General features: G+C 33.1%; 1 protein-coding gene across 2 annotated transcripts in view; it reads right to left on the bottom strand.

Annotated features, from left to right (window-relative positions):
• Positions 1–22,487, bottom strand: part of DPH6 (diphthamine biosynthesis 6) — a gene marked incomplete at its 3' end in the record, with an annotated part of 176,359 nt that overhangs the window by 125,017 nt on the left and 28,855 nt on the right. For both annotated transcript variants that reach the window (XM_079536913.1, XM_079536914.1), the window contains exons 4-5: positions 9,210–9,283; positions 6,883–7,001 (exon numbers count right to left, since the gene is read on the bottom strand). In XM_079536913.1, coding sequence (XP_079393039.1) covers positions 6,883–7,001; positions 9,210–9,283 — 193 coding nt within the window. The remainder of the gene's footprint in view (positions 1–6,882; positions 7,002–9,209; positions 9,284–22,487) is intronic.

The raw sequence follows: 22,487 nt of genomic DNA, 5'->3' as shown, positions 1-22,487 counted from the left end.
AGCAAAATGGCAAATAAACAAAATGTTCATTAAAAACTACCTTTATTCTCAAAACGTACACTACTTCTATGTGTACATACATGTCAGATGAGGCTATAAGCATCGATTAACCCCAAATTGGGTATTGTTTTGTCCCTAAGATTTGGGATGAATATTATTAAATGATTTACAAGATCAACAGCATGCAGTCTCCAGTTTGAAAAATATCTTATATCTTCTTTTAATAGGTATGAGTTTGCCTGTCCACTGTTTTTAAACTCCTTACAATCATTTAGCTGGAGAACCTTTTCTCCAGAGCAAATTTACTCCTCAACTTAAATGATCATGAAGCACATGCAGATATCATGATTAATTAATTGTATAACATATGCACTTATGGTATACACTGTGGTGAAAGCTGATGTGGCCTACAGTAAACAATTGCAATGACTCTGTTGATGTCTTCCAATGAATACTAGCTTAACATCATGTCCTTGAATTTAATGGAACAGGTGTGAGTAGCATATTATAATACTCTGCACAATACCAGATTAACATTCTCCATTAATATCACTACTTTTCCAAGATAGTTTTATTAAGGAGAGGGACTAACTATTTGTTTAAATTTTAACTGAATTCTCATTACAAACAAGTCAGAAAGGAAAGTTGCTAAATCCAGACATACTAATATATTATTTCTCTCCTAATCTCTCTCTGATTTTCAGAAGAATACTCCTCTACTGTTTGCTCCCATTTAATAAATCATAACAAGTAAAAAGAAATTATTATACAAATATCATAGAAAATGCAAATTAATTGCCTGTGTACAGTTTGTAAACTCTACAATAATTATTATCCCAACTTACATGAAAATCTATAGAAGTGCAATGTAACCTTTCTCTTTCTTAATAGTATTCTACTTTTTGGGTAGCTTGTCCTTCTTTTGAAAAGTATATTTTCCTTTAGTTTTTACTAAGTTTGCATTGTGAGAAAATAATCTGCTAAAGACATCAAGAACCAATATAACCAGTAGCTCACAGAATCAGTAATACAAATTCAAATTGCAAATAATGGTGTGCATACACAGTGCACACTTACTGCTAAAGTAAAATAAAGTATATTACCATACTTACAAACCATATTTAACAAGCAGTTAACAATTATTAATTAACAATAATTGGTCACTCTGAAGGTAATGCCTCCCATTTATTTCCATGGAAACTACAACAGATACCAAGAGCACAAGAATACTATTTGATAAAGCAAATTCTCAGCTACAGGACATTATTTTTCAACACAATCACCACCACTAACTGCATTTTTGCCAGAGATGAACAAAAGCCTGCACGCCACACCCCTAAAATCTACGGAAGTGATCCATTGCTGTGGTCACCACTGCAGAAATGGCACCACTCACTGCCTCGTTGTGCTCACATCCACTGTTTGATCTCCATAAACATTCAGCAAGTGTTTATGAATGTAAATGGGTGATGCATGTTTCACATGTAGGAATTCAATGACACATCTTTGCTCCAGACACACTTCATCAGATGTCATTTTATCAGACTGTCGCTTTGTTGCCATATTTTATGTGGCAAAAAAACATAGCAAAATATTGGTGGGAAGATTCAACCTCTACTGTCATAGTACCAACATCTCCCTCTGGCACTGAAGGCCATCATAATAAAATAGGAGGTAATACTTTTGGAGCAGCCTTTATAAATTCATTCTTCTATTTTGTATGCTGTTTTTTTTTGTTTGTTTGTTTTTGAAGAAGGAGTAGATTGATTGAGACACTTAAAACAACTTAGACTATAAAGGAAAAAAATATTGCAAATTCTCAGTATATTCAATTTAACCACATCCTCCAGACTTCTCCATAAAGCTAGCTAGGAAGAAAGCTGGATGGATGGATAAACCAACAAGGTTCGGATCTGGATGACTGTTGTAAAATGAATAAATTAGTTAGGAAGAGAACTGTAATTTGTAGCACTGACATCTATTTCACTTAACTTGCATGTATCAATGGGAAGCAATTACAATTCAATTAAAATATTCACTTTTATTACTTTACTGACTGACCTTGAAGTTAATGCCTGCTTTATTTAATTGCATCATCTATGAATAAATGTTAACCCTAGAATGTTATGCCCCATTATTTTCAAAGCATTTTAACTCCCCAACTGAATTACATCAGTCAATTTATAATATCTTGTCAAGAAAGCAAGTTGGGCTTTATTTCTCTGCGATAGATCAGTACATGACAACATAAACACTTTGCAAGATTTGCTATTTTTAGCAGTACCCAGTAAAACAAATTTTGCTTTCACCTCAACTTTTGTTTTAATATAAAATCAGTTCATGATAGTACAAATTGTATAATCATTTCAAATTAATGTGTACTCCATCTGCAATTACTGACAAATCCACTGACAGGAACAGAATTCTTGAACCTATCAACATTTGCAGAACTCTGGTGCACAGTCACAAGACAAATGTTGTAGAGAATTGCAGCAACATAAACACCAGGGCAGAAATTCAGGGCTTTGTTTGGTAGTGAAAAAGATCTATAAAAAAATGTTACTAAAAGGCATTTTGTTGATGTTAAGTTACTTCCAAATGAGCATAGTGAAGGGGAACTACCTGGTACCACTTGCCTTTTTCACAGCCATTAAAAACATATCAAGTTCCATTTTCACATTTTGAGTAAATAATGATTAAGTAATGATTAGTTTTAAGAAATAGTGGTGCATAAATTATTTCTTACAGTTACACTGAACCAATCTGTAATTTTACTAGTTGGAACAGAGACTGTAGGACTATTGTTGAAGATAAAATCCTATACCTAGTGTTCATCAATTTTTTTCTAAACTACGTTAATCTGATATCATCAAATTTTAAAATTCAAGAGGTAAAAGCTCATAAAACTCTTCATACTAGCAATATTAATTTTATCTGTAATGTCTTGTGAGTTCTTAACAAAGTTATTTGTATTCTATTTACATTCAGGTTTCAAAGCAACTTAGCTCTACTGTTTCAGAAATAAAAATCTCAGTAATTCTGTCAAGAAATTTTGTATTAGTGGAATATTTTCACATGTACTTTTAAAAGTCTAAAAGGTTCATAGTTTAAGAAGACATTGTGGAAGAAGAAAGGATAAACCATTGTTTTCAACTCCATTTTTCTTCTCTGATCTTTCAAAACAAGATGTTATATCGCAAATAGTTCAGCGTGCTGAAAACACTGCCCCAGCTAACTTCCCTTCAGGAATCTCCATGAACTTCAGAGACATTACAAACTCGTTTCGTACTTCTACTAATGTATGGTTTTCCTCATAGAAATCTGTTTTCAGAGTTTTTAAACTTTGGCATACTGAAACGTTTTGAGGAGAATTAGTTTAGAGCTGGTAGCTACAACATTTTTTTTTTTTTAATGTTATTACATTTTATTTCATTAAAAGAGCTCAACCGCCATAGTTGGGATTTTTTTAAAAAAAAGTTCTTCTTTCCTTGATAAAAGATTCTGAAATTTCTGTGCTTTGAACATTTGTAGTGCTATTAAGCTTAGAAGAAAGGAATTAAAAATTGATTCTGTGGCATGAACAAGTGCTTGAATTTGTTTCACTGTCATTAAAGTCATCCCACACAGACAATTTATAAAATGTTTAAGATGCACAGCTCCCAGATAAATCAACAGGGACTTCTGGAAGAGCAAACTGATAGACTGCCTGCAAAAGGGCAAAAGCTAGAACAGAAATGAAGAATCAATTTAGACAAGAACACATAGAAACCTGGAAAGGAAAGTATCACTGGCTCTACACACATACACATTTAAGGGTTTGAGCTTACGCTCTGTTTCAGCACCAAATCTGTGTTGCAGAAATGTATTGAAAACAAATATTCCTCTTAAAACATCAAGGAAAACTACAATTGTTGAGGACAAATTGCTCTAACTTCATGACATAAAATTAATTTCAACTGCACTAACAGAACTGAATTTTTGTATAAATGGCACTTAAGTTTTAGTGTCAATTCTTATCTCTGCAAGAATTAGACATAGTTAAATTATTTAAGTAAATTAAAAATAGATAAAACTCTATTCTCAGTTTTTACTGAGGACCATACCGTGAAGAACCTTAAAATTCCTTCTAAATATAACCTTCCTCTTCCTCCTCCTCCTCTCACTTCAAGTTGAGTATTAGAGCTTTTGCTGCAGTAGAAGTTTTAGAACCTGGTATAGTTAGAAGCAGTACATAATGTTACCAAGAATAAAAATGGAATATGTCACATGCAGATTCTACTAGCTAATTATTGTTTTAATCCACACAGCTTGTCCACAGAAGGATGTCAAAACTGCATCTTATGATTGTGGTATAATTTAACTATTACTGAATGACCTCATTCTAACTTTCTGGGACTTCCACTGAAGGGAGATATATTTCAAATACAAAAATATCATGCATCACACAGGCAGCTTCAACAACAAAAAAGAGGCAGTGCAGACAGATATGCAGAGCAATCCTTTTTTTTTTTTTTTTTTTTTTTTTTTAATTGCTTAGGTTTGTGTGGAATATTCTTCTCTCATCATTAGAGCCTCCAACTCCAAAACACACTCTAAAGGAAAACAAGCTAATGTACCTATAGATATACAGGAGGCATGTGAAGAGGTCTTGCTGACAATACTCTTATTGCATGCAAGTGAGAGCAATTGGTATTCCATCTGGAAAAGCACACTGTTCTGAGATAGAAAACTCTTGCCACTGGCAAAGTTTATGGTATTAATTTGTAATGGTGGATTTAAGGAAACATACTAAACTAATATTCATTTACTTGCATAATTATGTGTTTTCTACATAAACTGACAGGCTTTACCTTGCCAATACTGGCACTGAGTTAATAGAAAACAGGACAAGGTGGGTGTACATGTATGCCAGCTCTGATGAATGTCAAGCTCAAGTTACTGATTTGCTTCTTGAATTAACATCTGTACAGTGTACTAGCTAATGCATTACCCTTCAGAGTATTAAATCTGCTATTTTTAATATTTTCATTGCAGTTTAGCTTTGATTATTAATCTGAGAGGCAAAAAGTTAAACTGTATCTTAGCTTCTTTGCCACTTGATATATTAAACAGCCTTCATACCTTAAATTCACTTTAATAAGGCATGCAATTATTAAAGCATTACAGAATGGCCCCAGAGCACACAAGCTCCATTAAATTTGCTTACATCCAATTACGTTTGCCTGAGGCAGGTGAGAAATTGACTCTGATAAGATCTTTCTTTTACCTGTAGCCAAAAAAAAAGGAAAAAAAATTTCACAGTCATTTTCTATCTAATTGCTATCTACAAGTATTTATGGCATTTGCTCCTCAAACAAATAGTCAACAAAGGACTCATTGAGAACTAACAAGTCTGTTTTAAGTTTCTTTTTCTTTTAAAAGGCTGCAGAATACAAAGGAAAAGCTAATCTTGCTTCAGGGATGAGGCAATAATGTCTATTTGTGAAGCAGTTTTATCTCTTGTTTAAATCATCTGTTTTCTTTAACATATTTTAGATAAATTATAAACAGTACATACTTGTTCCATTTTGGGGGCATTGTTTGTTAGCTTATTTTTCCTAATTTGTTCCTTTTAATTATATAAAATAGCCTAAACTCCATGAAATATAATTTTGATCAGAAAAAGCACACTGCATATTCTTGCTGTCATACCTTTTTAATTCTTCAGATTAAGGAATGCAAGTATTTTATTTTACAAAAAACAGAACAACTATCCAACCTAAAAAATTTTACATGGCTTGAAATTTTTATTCCCTTAAATTTCTTTTTTTTAAAAAAAAAAAAAAAGAAGTGTAATACAGTGGAAAACAAAGCATTTAACTCCAATGGTCTACCACAAATTCAGGAAAATTCTATTAAACTGCATGACTTGCTATTTTTCTGTGAAGTAGGGAACATGGCATTGCTAAAATTTCTAATCTCACTAATAGATCCTATACAAGACTATCACAGTGATAAAGTAAAAAGTTGTTAAAAAACATTATCACCTAAAGAGAAGTGAATAAAGAACAATAAAAAAAAAAAATCATCTTTAAAAAGTCATGGATCTTACCCAAAGTCTAAATGGATTATAATTCAATTCCTGGTTGATATTTCAGTAGAAACAACTTTGCTATAAATGAGTACTTTAAAGAAGATGGACAGACCTTAAGAATTTAAGGTGATAATAGTCCAAAAGAACAAGCCATCAGATTTCTAAGGCAAGCTTATGCAACTCTGTTTTTCAAACATATTGTATTGGCCACCAAAGCCATTGATACTACTGAATTGTAATAGTAGCCATTCTTCGGACCAGTGGACCACAGACCCTCAGTCAACTCAGAAAAGAAATGGTCCTTTGGTCATGTTACACATAAAACGTCACCTAATATTTTTAAATATTGCAATATTGCATAGAAGCCTGAAATGAATATAGTGCACCATATTAATCATATTCCATATTTCTCAGCCATATTTTTATGTGGCACATAAAACATGTCATTCAATAAGACTTGCTATAAAACTTCACTTGAACTCTAAACAATAAACAAATAAACAATCTTTTGATTTGCTCTATTATACAAACCTCATATGACATATCTGACAATGCAAAGATATTAATATTCTGGTGCACTAAGAAACTATAGTGTAAAAGTTACTCAGATAGCATGACTGTTCTTTGGCTATACTGGTTTTGTTTTTTGTTGTGGGGTTTTTTCTGTTTGTTTTTTAATTTCTTTATGCTTGTAACTGCTTTTATTATCCAAAAAGGTAGAACAATTTCTCTGTTTTTTTTTCTCTTACGTTGTGAATTTGTTCATTGAAGTTTTAGTAGACAACACTGTTCAGAGTCTGAATACATACCAAAAGCTGCCACTTTTATGATTATGGCTTCAATGTTAGATGATATCATTTCTTTAAGCAGTATTTCCTCCCTCCGACGCCAAAGGTAAGCTAAAGGTTGAAGATTAAGTCTTCTGCATCTAAAAAAAACAATAACAACAAAAAATGAAAACCAAGCATTATATTTTTGTACAGAATAATTAATTTAAAATTAAAGAAAATGATAAAGTCCAACATTAAAAAAAAAAAAGAATCTTGTTCTGACCACACTTTACCTACATAAGCTGCAACTCATTGATATCAATAAATGTGCTGGGGAACATAAGGAAAACTGAAAGAAAATGCATTACTTAACCTTTATAGATGCAAATCCATTAACATCTTAGGAAATTATAACTTTTTTATCAACACAACTAAGGCAAGAGTTACTATGAGATAACTGTTGCACACGTTAGCAAATAAAGTTTGTTGCTCTCAAAAAATCTGTGATTTGGATCAACAGCCAATGAAGAGAATCACTAATGGGAACGTTTACAGCTTGAGTACAAAGTAGTAACTCGATAATGTAAACTTAATTATTTGTTTACATATATACATCATACTGACATAGTATTTGATTATCACAGTAGAGAATCACTACTTTGCAGTATTGATGGTTAATCCTTCTGTTAGTTGTCAAGTACCATCAGTTGGTGATAAAGTGTATAAAGCCTATGTACAAGGCTTTATGTACAAGCACCATGGACCAATAAAAGATATTGAAAAAAGTTAGCTCAATCCTTCCGACAACTGATGACGACTGAAGAGGAGCACAATCTCAGCTGCTAACCCTTAAATGAGGGCAAGGAGGGGCAGACCCAGAGTCCACCCATTCTAGTCACTCACATGCAGCTGAGCTCCCTGGGTTTGCCATGCCTCTTCACCTGATGCTCAATCATTGGTTCAGGCCATGACCTGCCAATTCCACTGCACTCAAGTAACTGAAAAGTTTTATTTATTTGTCACTTAACACTGTTTGATAAAAACATGGGATATCCCATCACTACTAGCATTGAGAATTTGTAGTTAAATGGATTTCTATGTTGATACCTACATTCATAGTTAACACCCATGTAAATCTGATTGGTTTTGTGATTGTTTTCAGATATTTTAATAGAGAACTCAGTTGTGAAATTACTAGAAATATTTAGCATCTCTGAATGTCAAGGAGTTCATTTAGGTGCTCAAATTCAGCTTATGAATTAGCTGAATCCAAGTAACTGGGATGATTTCTGTAAAAAACATTTGCAAAGAGTAAATCTTCAAATCAGTATTAATAAGATCTCTGAAATATAGTGATACTACATAATAAAAGATCTGAAACCCATAATCAACAGAAGCCATCCCTTCTAGAACATCTAGTAATATGACCAGGTCATTAAAACTGACTATTGTTCCTTTATATCAGTACTCACATTGAATGTTATGGAAAAGAAGAAGAAAGGAGCTATTTCTGACTGCAATTTATCTCTGTAAAGTGTAAAGAAAACATCTGTGCTAGATAACTTGCTGATGTGAGCATAGCTGGCATTAAATCAAATTCAGGTTCATAAAGTGTTTCACATATTTGCTTGTATCATCAACAAATAACTAATGGACTCAGGAAATAATAATTCATATTTAGGCTTTTTTTTTTTTTTTTTTTTTTTTTTTCATTTCTGAAGCATAAATTTTTTTTCCATACCCAAATCAGTCTGAATAACACACAATTTTCGAGAATTCCCATTACATAATTCTTTTTTGTTTTCCATTTAGACTTTCTGAAGTATCCCAATTTATTCAAGCTTAAAGAATGTGCACAGCAGAAATATTACTGAAAATTCCAGATTAACAATTATGGACTTCAGATTTCAAGCAAGTAATGGAAGACTGGTGAATAAGGACTGTCTTCCGTTTCATTCCTGATAACAAGTTACAAACTGCTCCCACTTTAAAATTTTGTTGAAAAATACATATACATCACCACTGGAATTGATATACACACACACACAAGTGTCTCTGTAATTGATTTCAGCTGAAGCTCACTCAAAGACCTGAACCTATTTCAACTTGGAGAGTAATCCCAAACTCTGGTATACTTTCTACTGGATTTTTACTAATGACATGTATTACATACAATGCTAATAAATATGAAACACACAGTTTCAGGGAAAAAAAGAAAAAAATATACATTTATATTAGCAAACTGAATGAATTAGGTATCACAGAACATGAGAAATAAAATCATCTGTTCCAGAATTTGTTGGAAAACAAATGAACAAAACACTTTCCAGTATATCTATGTTAATAAAGATATAACGTGTTCTTACACATCTTCAACTCGAACTCTCTGGTAGTCAGAAAGAATAGCTCCTACAGACACACCCTCCACTGCTTCTTTGTCCTAAAAGAAGAAAAGGAATAATAATGATAAACATTGTATACTGGCCTGAATAATAGAGTTTCAGTACTTCTATCAGAAGAATCAACCAAGAATAAATGATTTTTCTTGTGCCCAATAAATGGAACAAAGTGGGCAGCAATGCAGATTCTACATAGAAGAGAGCAATACAGCTGACCTGCATGACGGTTACGACTCCAGAGTAAGCAAGTATCATTCTGCAAGGAATAATCGCTGTAACTAAAAAATACCAGATTTAACAGCCTATACTAATACTTTCCTGACATCCTGAAAATGACCCACAATTCTTCACTGTAACTGAAATGTCAGCTATCCTACCTACAAATAAATCAGTAATATATAATCATAAAGTATAATCAAAATGTTAGCATTTGTCATAAGAAATAGCACAAGAATAAAATATGATAGAATATTTGCATGGAACTTAAAATCACCTACAAATTGTAATAAATAAATAAATCAAAGCTTTCCCAATACATTGTCTCTGCAGCCCTGTTTTATTTCAATTACTTAAGCAGTCCTTTATTTTTTTCTTGCGAACGCATTGAAAACATAACATTTGAAAACGTACATATGTAAAATATTTCATGAACTTTCGCCTTCTTAAACTCCTTGGGTTCCAGTCAACATGTTGGACTCAGTTCCTTTCTTTGACATTACTCTAGACACAGTTGCTTTGTTCTTTCAACCAAGGTTAATTGTAACTATAGAAGGTGAGTTATGTTCTGGAGCTGATCAGTTACACATCAACCCTTTGAAGCTTGCAGAAAGACTACCACAAAATTTTGAACTATATATCTATGTACAAATTTCAAAATCAAACTATGAAATCCTGCCATAGTACTGAACTAAAATTCTCCAGAGTCTTAATAATTCCACTTTACATTTGTCTGGACACCTCTTCTTCATACTCTTTATATAAATTTTCAGAGGTGTCCAGTGCTAGGATGAGAGGCAGTGGGCACAAACTGGAAAACAGGAGATTCCATCTGAAAATCAGGAAGTACTCCTGTGATTCATTGGTGACAGACGACTGGCACAGATTACCCAGAGAGACTGGGGAGTCTTCTGGAGATCTTCAAAAGCTATCCAGACATGGGATGAGGCAACCTGCTCTTGATGGCCCTGTTTACCCAGAGGTCACTTCCAAACTCATCCATTCCATAATTCAGTGATGATAAGTTGATTCTATTACTGAAAAACAATAAAATGCACCACTCCTAGAATCTCAATGGATTTCCTACTCATCAACTCCACCTGCAAAGAAAGACACAGAATGTCTTTGCACTCAGATTTAATTAGGAAACAATTTTCAGATGGAGGAGTATGTACACTCTTTCTCCTATGTGAAGCCTCTTTAGAGCCTTCAAATTAACCACCTACAATTCTCTACAGAGTTGTTTTAAAATAAAGGTGACATACGCAAAATCCAATAACCTTTCTTCAGAGTCAAGCAGAGTAAAAAATAATACATAAAGTAAACATCTCAACACTCAACATGAAGTTTACTTCCACACACACACACACACACACACACACACACACAAAAAAAAAAAAAAAAAAAAAAAAAAGAAATCAAGATATTTTCTTTCTTTTTCAAACATATTTGAGTAATAGCACCCTCAGGAAAATTGATGCAAATTACTAATTAGGTTAATTTAAATTCACAGTTAACTTTTAAGTCAATTAAATATTAAGGCCAGTGAATAAAGTCATTCTGAATAAGGGTGTCCAAAAGAATATTTAATGCTGTTAAATAATCCCTTTTGGAATTATTGGATTAATTTGCTTGATAATCTATGGGAGAAAAGCTCTTTTTCTATGTAGGTTTTCTGTATGACAGGAAAGAAGAATCACCACAGCAATGAAAAAGACTGCTAGTGTTCAGAATTATTCAACATGGAAATGCTTTATCAAGAGTTCCTTTTGCTGTTCTTTTTTTCCTTAAAAATTAGAATACAAACACTAGGCTCTTGAACTTAATTTATAGCTAGCCCTATCTTGTGTTCTTTACAGATCTGAATGAATAATGAAAAAATGTCTGAAGTACTATTATACTAAAGAAGTTATATTTTCTAAATAAAGTGGAAAACTCAAAAAATGGAATCACAATGTCTTTCAAACCTACTTCTTCATACCTGACAAATGGTACTTTTTTATTATGTTGTAGAACATACCGGGCTCAGTGTAAACAAACATTGGCAAAGGCTGGGAAGAATTCGCTTATTCTACTTATTGAGATTACTGGATTATTTTTTTGTTTGTTTGTTCATTTCTATTAAATTAACAGCAGTTTGCACTCTACTAAACAGAGATGACTGTAATTCTACCTTTTTCAGAGTCCTTTACAATACAAACTTTGCCAGGTAATAAAAATCTTCATGGTCACGCAGTACACAATATTAACTCTACTAAACCATGAAAGTAATGCCTTCTAAGAATTTCCACAGGCTATAACAGATACTAAGAGCACAATAACACTGTGTTCAAAAGCAGATTTTCAAAAGTTTTTTTTATGAGACTGAGATGTATAATATCCATCATTAATAGAATGTTGGATAGAAAAAAAAATCAGTTAAGAATTACAAGAACTACATTTTAAAAGTACTTTATAAAAAAAAAGAAACTTTCCCTCCTACAAATTCCAAGACTGAGATATAGTCAAACTTTTCAGTAGAGAATGTAGTAATACAAATAACTCCTGCAAGCAGCCTATGTTTATGGCCTTAGAGTTCTTACTTTTACCCTTTGGAAAATGTTAGTCACTTCCATGGAACTAAACTCTGAGATCTTATAATCTCACAGAAAGCGAACAGACTTTTTCAATTTTCAAACTTTCAAAATTATTTATGTTTAAGAACTCAGAATAAAAGTATAAATTAAACAACTATTTTATGCACATATTTTTAAAGGTTTGTTGTTGTTTTGTTTTTTTTTTTTTTGAGTATTAGCATCAGCAATAATTTTTAAAAGCAGAAGAGCTCGCCAATTAAGCAGATTCACTATGCTGCCAATGCTTATTGGTCCTGTTTTATTTCTATGCATGCCAGTTGTCTGTAGTAGCATTATGCTCTAAAGGAAACCACTTCATAATACAATTTAAAGTTACTCTGAACTCTTACTCTTATTGTAATTTTGAACAGAAACAGTTTGCCAACAACCTTTTATATTATACTGTCATCAATTTTTATAGACAATAAAATTGTAACTGTTATTTTGCTGTTGTTGATTTGCTAATAGGTTCAGTTGAAATATTCATGGCTTTCCTAAATGTTTCTTTCAGAAAGAAATTATTCACAAATGAAATGTTCAGTCATAGTGTCTGCGTAGACAATAGTAATTAGGAAACTATTTTTAGGATATATTTTCCACACAATTGAGGAAAGTTTTCATTAAAATTCTCACTGAATATACCATCATACTGTTTTTGGTTGTTTTTTTTTTTGCATCTATTCATCCACTAAAACAAACAAACAAACAAGGAAACCATGTGTTCAGATATTCTGAAAAAAAAAAAGTCACTGCTTATCATTTAAGTAATATCTTCTACTGCTCAAGATACAAGTGGCAAACTATCCCACAAACCAATGTTTTTGCATCTCATACATAAACTGGATGTGTAGTCTCAAACTAGATTAATTTCCAAGGCTACATATGATAAATAAATATATCATATATATTTTTCCATACACTTTTATAATACATATGCTTTTCTTTTCCTCATAAAAAAATATCATCAAAAAATAAAATGTTTACTATTATAACCATGATATTTATTGTAGTGCAGTGACACCTCTTCAATTACACCTAGCTACATTTAATTTAATGAGTGGAGGTATATGTGTATGAATGCATATACACACATACACAAAAAAGTATATATTTTTACATATACATGTATACAATACATATTGAAGTTAGTAATGAACAGAATATTGTCATAGCCTGCTTGCTTGCAAGCTATATTAATTCTTATTTAATATTCATAAACTATTTATTCTGTACATATACTAGTTTATTTCTTTTAATAATGCATAAGTTTTTCATGATCTTTTGAAATGGCAGTACTTCATGCCATATTTCAGTTCTGGTTAGCATCTAAGTGTAAGGACTTCTAACAGGGAGCTATTCACCACCATCATATTTAATTTAGTTTTTCGGCAAATACATAGTTCCATCACTACGCAGACAGCACAGTGCCACAAGGGGAAACAATTAACTATCGATAAACTTAATATAGTTAATAAATGCTTTGCAACAGAAGAGCTAGTTAATATAAATACATTTATCTCACAAAAGGGTATAAATTCAATTATCTTATTCTGTACATTTCAACAAATCAAGACTAGAGCAGAACAAATTCAAGAAAAAATTACTGAAGTGTAACAATCTTCATAAATTCCTCAACTGGACCAAGTTTACAGCAAAACCTTGCTGTAATTGGTATTTAGCTCAGCACTTCAAGCACTGAAAGAAACCTAGTTCTTCAATAGATTCACTATGTGGCACTGGAAGAGTTATTGGACAATTTGCAAACAGAATTTATTCCAGAAAGAAATTCCAGATTTAATTGTGACATAGCTCAGATAGTACACTTTTTAATATGTAATCTAAACATGTTTGATACTATTAAAACATGTTTACAAAACTCAGCTTGTGTAGAGAAGTCTGAAATCTGTAGGGAGTATCAGGGATTAGCATTTAACTCAAAAGCCAAGGAAGCATATTTGGGGAAGAAATAAGTTAGTCTTTGTGCCATAGAAAGGGCTACAGACAACATGAAAATGTTGGATGAAAATTAATATTAACTTATTTTAATATCTCATTAGTACAATAAACCAGTTGAAAGTAAAAATACATTTTTGCTTCTCTGGAATTTCTGAGAAGTACAGAAAGCATTTATGTTCAGCACAATATGTTACAAAGTATTACATCACTACATAAGGTGATAAAGGCAGGCACTAAATGCAAACAGAAATACAAATACATGCTAACAACTATTTATATTCTATTACTTAATATTAATTTCTCCCACAAAACTTCTAGCAATACTCATTTTAAAGGCAGATATGAAAATGAAGTTTAAAAAATTAGAATAGATTTTTGTTAGTTGAAGTATAGCTTACTTTTATATACAAAAGATTACTAGCTTTACCTATAAGTGGAATTACATTACAGCTACAACACTTGTTGTTATCATTAGACTATTCCTATCCATAACATTCATGAATAATAATCTTCATAATCAATTGTGTTAGAACAACAAATAGACCTTTGCAACTGTAACTGCATTAAAGTCCACAATTTCTGTTTAAAGCTTCTTAGTTTTGAAGATTTTATAAATAACATGATTTGAAATTACTGCTTTTTTCATATTATAAAATACTTTCACCTTCCTTTTTTTTTTAGAAGATATAATGAAAAATTAAACAGTTCTGTGAAAGCTCCAAAGCATAGCTGCCATGAGCGTGCTTACTGTTAGGCTGCTGTTAACATGGCTATGTAGAACCCATGTATAAAGTTGAAAAACTACTTCACAGCTGACAGAAAGAGAAATGTAAAATAATCCAAGCTAGCACACTGTGATTTCATTTCTGATCTTTTTATTCTTATTTCAGTAACTGAAATGCAATTAAGGATAGTGATAGTAATAAGTAACAATGTCTACATAAGCATTGTAGTACACAGTATCAGTAGAGGTATTCCACTAGTGAGTAAAATATTCATTGCAGTGGTATTAGTACTGAGGTTTTCTTTAATTTCACATTTTAATGTCTTTACCTGACCTTCTCAGACTTCAGCAAAATGAAAATTAGTGCTAATGTTTTCTATTTAATTAGTACATTACAAGCACTGTAATTATTAGTGGGAAATGTTATATTAATGAATGTAAAACTTAGCAGTAAATTACCTCAGAGTTATTATCAATTTCCCAAGTTACTGCTCCTTAAGATAACCCTCTCCCTATGGTCCTTCCAGTAATTTTTCTTTGCCTGATAAACATGATGATTAAACAGCACGCAGTGCAAACCTTTGATACTTTTTAAATTAAATCCATGCCCAGCCTAAGGGCTGTGTCTGATTTCAACTAAATGTGTCAGTTAATCAGATAAAAAATTATCAGCAACTAAAAGAAACAGCAGCCTTAGGCTTCATCAGTGCCAGAGAAAGCTGAACAAAATAAGACAGACAATATCACATTATGAGTAAAGGTTACTGCTGAGCATATAATGGCATAGAACTTTTCAGCACATTAATGATGTCCATTTTAAACAAAACATTGCACACAGCAGTCAAAAGAGTACCAAAGAAAGAAAAAGTTCTAGATCTGTGCATATAGATGCCTGTTTATATGGATTGCAAGAAAGCTTGAAGACTCTCACTGACAAAAATGGGAGAATATTGTTAAAAATTTACTAATTAAAGGAGATCTATGTAACACAGTAAGTATATGAAGAATGGTTAAACTACTTAATCTTTAAGAAAACTGCTTCTTACCTTCATCAAAAGAGAGTTTATTTTATGGCCAAGATACACAATAGATTATCTCAAAATAAAATTGCCTTTCCAATTAATATCCTCTTTGAAGCTTGCATTAGTAACAGAAATCGTTATAAGTGTTTAAGTTAAAGCGTAAGGTCATTTCTGTCTAGATTGCAACTATCTGTCATTTGGAAAATTTTCAATTAAAGCACAACATATTTGCAGGTACATGACACATAAGTACACATTAGCAACAAGACTTCTACACTTCTGCAATTATTTCAATAGAAGATTCTTAAATACAAGATTTTACTTATAGTTTATAAAGCACTCTAAGATCACTGATTACACACATTTCAGAGTATGTGATCTATTAAAGACAGTAAAGAAACGTCCCTGTAACCATAAAATAAAGGTGACTGTGAGAAGCCTACTGGCTCCTAAGCTTCAAAACAGGCTTCTATATCCACAAAGGGGATAAATTAAAAGCCTATTAATTAATCTGTTCCCTTGCATAATTAAATTATTTTGAAAACTGAAGGTCAAAATTTCATAAGCATTTTTAAGATAGTTCCTTAAGTGGAGAGCTACAATGGTAGCATTCAGAATTTTCGAGGAGAATGGGATATTACACTTAGGAAATAGCAAATTCAGTATTTTCATTGAGCGGAATTTAAGTAGCAATGCATTATAACAGGAGCAGAGGTAGTAGATTGTGTGTGATGGTACGTAGTAGATGCAGGAGAAAGTGATTATCCTCTTCCATTCAGGAAGAATACTGCACTCACTTTTTGAATCTCTCAAAACAAGAGAGAAACAAACTGAGGCAAGCAGTGGGCCACCCAAATGTGGAGGGACCTGGACTGCTTGCTCTGTGTGGAGAGGCTGAGGGAACTCGGTTTGCAGTTTGGAAATACCAAAGCATCAGGCAGAACCTAATAGCAGCCTTGCAGAACTGATGAGAGATGAGAGTATTACCAAGACAGAGGTAGGCTCTTCACAATGTTGTAGAGTGAGAGGATGATGGATAAGAAGTGCAAGCTGGCACTAGAGGCTTAGATGGAATATTATGCAAAAAGTATTACAGCAGTAGTAAAAAAGGAAACCTACAGATGATACGCTGTCTCAATCTTTGGATAGCAAGCCCTGAGCAGCCATGTTGGACCTCACACCTGACCTAGCACCGATCAGTAGTTTGGATTAGATTATCTCCTGAGGTTCCCAACCACTTGAATTTTTTAATGGTACTCATTTTTTCTTTTCCTGTGGCAATGCTGTACTAATGAGAAAAGGAGGTAGAGAATTACAGTAACAGTGTTCCCTTTCTGAAAATTCCATGCTTTTTTGAATTGCTATTTTATGAAAAATAAAAAAAAATCATATTTACTTTAATCTGATGAGACACTTCCCTAGTGTTTTCCATGAGCAAGTTTTTAACAGGTTTTAATAGCACAAAAAGAGACAAATCAACAGATATAAGACTGGACAAGACAGTAGTTTGAGACAAGCAAATAAAAATGGAAATCTTCAAAAAAAAAAAAAAAACAAAAAGAAACACAAATAGAACAAGTATCTTCAAAGCACAAAGACATTAAAAGTAATGACCTTTTCATTCACAAAATGAATCAATTCTCGGAGCCAAAACACAGTCCCAATTCACAATGAAAAAATAACATTTACTGCTAGCCAAAATACTGCAAATCTCTTCCCAACAGCATCCATACTGCACTCACAAGGAGAACGTCAATGGTTTACGGGCTGGTTCGGCCCAGTTCCGTGACTAGAGGTACAGTGGGATTTCGCAAAATCTGCAGCTCTGGAAAAAGGGAACAGGGGACCTCAAAATAATTAAAACCAGCAGCAACGACCTGAGGAGAAACAAACTAATTTACTAAATATAGTATCAGAATGCAAGATAACACACCATAATACAATATAATCAGAATTGAAGCTAATAAATCTAATATATTCTAATATAAGGTGGATAGGCCTCACCATAATGCTGAGGTGAGATGCGCAGTCCAGTTGAGCAGCAGCGAGACGAAAGAAGAGAGCCGACAAAGAAGAGCAGACAAAAAAAGAGCACATCAGGTGACCTTGCTGGAAGTTATATCTTCTCTCTATGACCACAAAGTCCCCTGGGGAATGTAGTTCTTCTTCTCTTCCGGGCAGGTACCCAGAACTTGAGCATTAACAGTTAAACTCCCAGTGCCCCACACGATGTTATGATGTGGAATACCAAGAACCAAAAATCACAAAACCATGACAGAGATGCATGTGTAGTACTTTCAGCTTTACTATTTGTCATCAGTTTATGAGCTGGTTCAGCCCATAACTCCCAGTGTTCTACATGATGTTATGATGTCAAATACATATAACAAAAATCACAAAACCATTATACCATTTCAGCGTATGAAAAATGCTGTGAAGTCTTGGATATTGACCATACTGTATATGTCCAATATATAATGATATCATTAACAAAAAAAAAAAAAAGAGAAAAATCAGCCTCTTGAAACTACGCTGTCAAAACGTTCAGTCATCACCTCAGAAGACTCCATGAATATTAAGAGGTCTGCTTGCTGAAGCCAACAAAGTAATCAACCAGGGTGAAGATGGACAGTTCTGTAATCCAAAATAATACCTGCTAATAAGTACACTAGTATACTTCACAGGAAAAAAAAAGAAAACAACAAAAAACAACCTACACTTGTTTAATGAAAGAAAAGTTGTTCGCAAAATTATAAAGAAGTAGTAGATTGAAAAATTACCTCCTTTAAGCCTTTTGGTTTTATTAAAATTAATTTTATATTTACAAACAGAAGTAAGCTGAAATGTAAATAGTTATTTAAGTTATATGTCTAATGTCTCCTCTGATTGGTTGATCCTAATTTTAAAGGATGTGGGATAGAATCCTCTTGCATTACTTTCTTAAGAAAGCTTATTAAGAGATGCAGAACCATCTCAAGAGTTGTAAAGAAATGTCACCATGTACTTGACTTAAACACAAGAGCAAAAATTCTGGGCTGTGTTTTACTGCGGAAAAAAAAAAAAAAGCCTTTCAACTTCAAATTGAAAAACCACTGTATAGTAACATTCTCTAGATCGCTATAAATCTCAAGCACTTACAGATCACTACAAGTCATCTTGAACTTTTCCATCATCTGCTCAGAGACACGACACAACATATATCTCATGGTTTTATTCCCTAGGAAGAAGTAATCCAAAAACAGGGGTGAAAATGAATTTAATGCAGGTCCATATTAAATTCTTGTGTGAACACCTCCATGAAGAACTTTGTTAGTCTTCAGTGAGCTGAGCTTGACACATGTACAAAGCAAATTAATTTTGAATAATAGTATCTATACAGAGAGAGATAATAGTGTATAACTGTGTAACTAATCCATCTTAAAAGCTAATTAGGATCATTTTTATGAACGCCCTACGTAGAGCACAGACACACACAATAATACATTTACGCGTAACCATTGGCATAACTTCAAGAGTTTTACAGATGCAATTACTGAAATACTGCATGCATATACACACTAAACCTATTAACTGAGTATGTATTCATCAGCTCACAGTCACAGCTTTCAGTATCTAATGGAAATCTCCTAATAACTACATTTAATTACTGTATGGTCCTCTTGCTACCTGGAAGCTCCAAAGACTCAGTGAGTGCAGGGGTATGTTTGTACACACATGAGCATATGCACATAACTGTAAATGCAAAAGGAAACAGAATAAGGAGACAGAAATAACATTCTCCAAGTCTAATATCAACAGTAAATCTACTGAAATACTTCGGTTTGAAAGTGCTAAAATTAAGTTATGAATAGTAAATACATAAAATCAGGGCAATCTTCCACTATAGTCAACTCAGCATGCCATAACAGCAAGTTTTGCTGACATACTGTTTTTCATTTAGCTGCATATCCAAAGTGAATAATTATTCTTAGGAATTGCAACTCATTTATTTATGACTTTTTTAAAAAATGTTATATCATATACTAAACATTTTCATAGATTACAAGTACACATATGAAGAGGTTTTTTTTGAAAGCTATCATAATATTTCGCTTTTTTTTTCTAAAGTATTTAATTTAGAACAATGTTTAGATTCATTTTTTCTAATTAAAATGTAATGCTAAAAACAATGCATGTAACTGGCCTACCTGTTATGTAATGTAACTTCCCTGTTAATGGAATGTTTAATTAATAGCTTTCTTACAGAACTTGAAAATTTTTTGCTTTCTTTTGCTTTAGTTTAGAAATAAGGAAAAAGCCCTTTACAGTGAGGATGGTGAACGAGGTGAGGATGGAACAGGTTGCCCAGAGATACGCTGGGTACCCCGCTGCTGAAGACTTTAAAGGCTAGGCTAGATCAGGACCTTGGCAACCTAGTCTATCTGTGTGTGTCTCTGTTCACTGCAGGGGAGCTGAACTAGATGACCTTTAAAGGTCCCTTCCAACTTCAAGGATTCCACAATTCTATAAACAAGTCAACTGAGTGCACAAGAAGTCTACATGCCACCAACATAAGCTATAAAATCTCTTTCAGGGAGACAACAGTCTGCACACACACACAAACCAAAACAAACAAGCAAAAAAATTCCACATTTTGTGCAGAAATTTGTTTTCACATAAACATATGCTTCACCTTTTTGACTTTCATCTCCTAAATATTCAAATTATTACAGAGCAGACTTGCTTGCAGACCCTTCTTTCAGTAAATCTTATTTATAACATTACTTCAACAAAGACAAAGTACTTAACTTGATAACCAAATTTAGCATGGTCAATTCCAGATTAAATAAAAGACATTACACTATAACAATAGGTTGTCAGTGAACATTTACAGAACAGTTAAAGTAATCATACATTTGTGTCTGTTCCCATGCTGGACTGGTAATCTTAGGTGTTGGTGACCATAAGTGCAATTATTTTGCAATCAAATGCAATTATCTCAACAGTTATTATCATAAAAGGCTGACAATAAATTTTTAAACACTTCTTACACATTTAACTAGAATCAATAGCTTATGACTTTAAGTTGAAAAATTACAACAGCTAAAACTGCATGTGTCATCCTGAGAGTGAAAGAATAATAAAAGATTGGTCTTACGAAGGCAAGTACTTGCCTTCATATTATGTTCCAGATCAATGGATGGCCAAAGATAAACCTTTTTCTAAATTGAGGTAAAAGAATCATAAATCTGGATCTTCTCTTGACTAAAAGCATATGTTTTAGATACTGCTAATCAGCCCCTCTGCATCATACTCTGACTTCAGACAAGTCAGACTTTCTTACATTTATACATTTAGTAGTATCTTTAGCAAACTGTATAAACAAGCATTCAAAAACCATGTTCTTAAATAGGCACACAAGTTTCTTTCCCCCCTTTCTTCAGATTAGCATTCCACTGCACAACTTGCATGTGGACCAATTTCTACATGGTAATGGCAATCTGCCTTTCCACAATGAAGACCAAACAAAAATCCAGTACAGCATCTACAAAACAGACTCAACGGCTTGTTCTGGTTAGATGGGATATGCAGCATGGTTCTTCCACACAACCAGGTAGAGGATAGTTGGTTCAACTCACTAACATTGACATACATATATATTTATACATATATAAAACAAGTGATGTACAAAGCAATTGCTCAGCACTTACCAACCCATGCCCAGATTTTCCCCAAGCAGTAGCTGCTCCCCTGGCCAACTTCCCACTGCTTTTCAAGCTTTTTTTAATCCACATGATAACATACGATATGGAATATTATTTTGTCCATTTCAGATCATCTCTCCTGGTTCTGTCCCCTCCCAGTTTCTTTTGTCTCCTTAGTTCCCTTCATTAGCTGGTCAGTAACAGAAGCTAAGAAACTGAAAGTTCCTTCACTCTGTACAACACCGCTAAGCAACAACTAAAGCCAAAACAAAGTACCATACAAGACAGTATGAAGAAAAAATCAACTCTGACCCAGCTGAAACCAAGACACACGTTTTATAAGAGTAAGTGAATTTCCATTTAGGATTGATTGACATTATAAAAAAAATATATATATTCAGTGCAATATTTGGACAAGTCATGCAAGCATTGCCAAAAGTGTTCATTACTACTTGCCTGAGATGCTGATTACAATCAGAGCACATTAGTTCAAAACTGTAACACCTCTCAGCAAAGTGCTAAAGTCTCAATTTTTAATATAAAGCATGGGAGATTACAGTGTAGCAATAGGTTACTGGAATACAAAATTACCAGCTAATGAATGTCCAAGAAGAAATTTGCCTGGAAACTTAACATTTACCTTATCTCATTTAGGTTGAACCATCTTATTGCATGCTGTAAGCATCAGTGCTCTGATGATGAATTTTTGTGGCCCTCCACTGAACTCACTCCAATATGCCTACTATCTTACTTTTCCCAGAGAGCCCCAAATTGCACACAAGAGTGCAGGTACAAGTGCCAAGCAGAGGGGAAGTATCACTTTCTTAACTTGCTACCTACAACCTGACTAAGAATGCCTAAAATGACAGCAATGCTTCAAAGTACTATAAGAAACATTCCAAAACAATATTAAAAAGCACTCTCTGACAAGCTTTTAGACAGTTTGCATGAAGATTCAAATTTTCCTCTTCAATGGAATGTCTAGCAAAAAACAAGGGTTCTTCCTATTTCCTGATCATAGGAGAAAC

Source organism: Tetrao urogallus, assembly GCF_951394365.1.
Source record: "Tetrao urogallus genome assembly, chromosome: 6".
Lineage (NCBI taxonomy): Eukaryota > Metazoa > Chordata > Aves > Galliformes > Phasianidae > Tetrao > Tetrao urogallus.
Note: the sequence above shows the minus strand (reverse complement) of the source record. Positions and strands in the feature narration are given on the sequence as shown.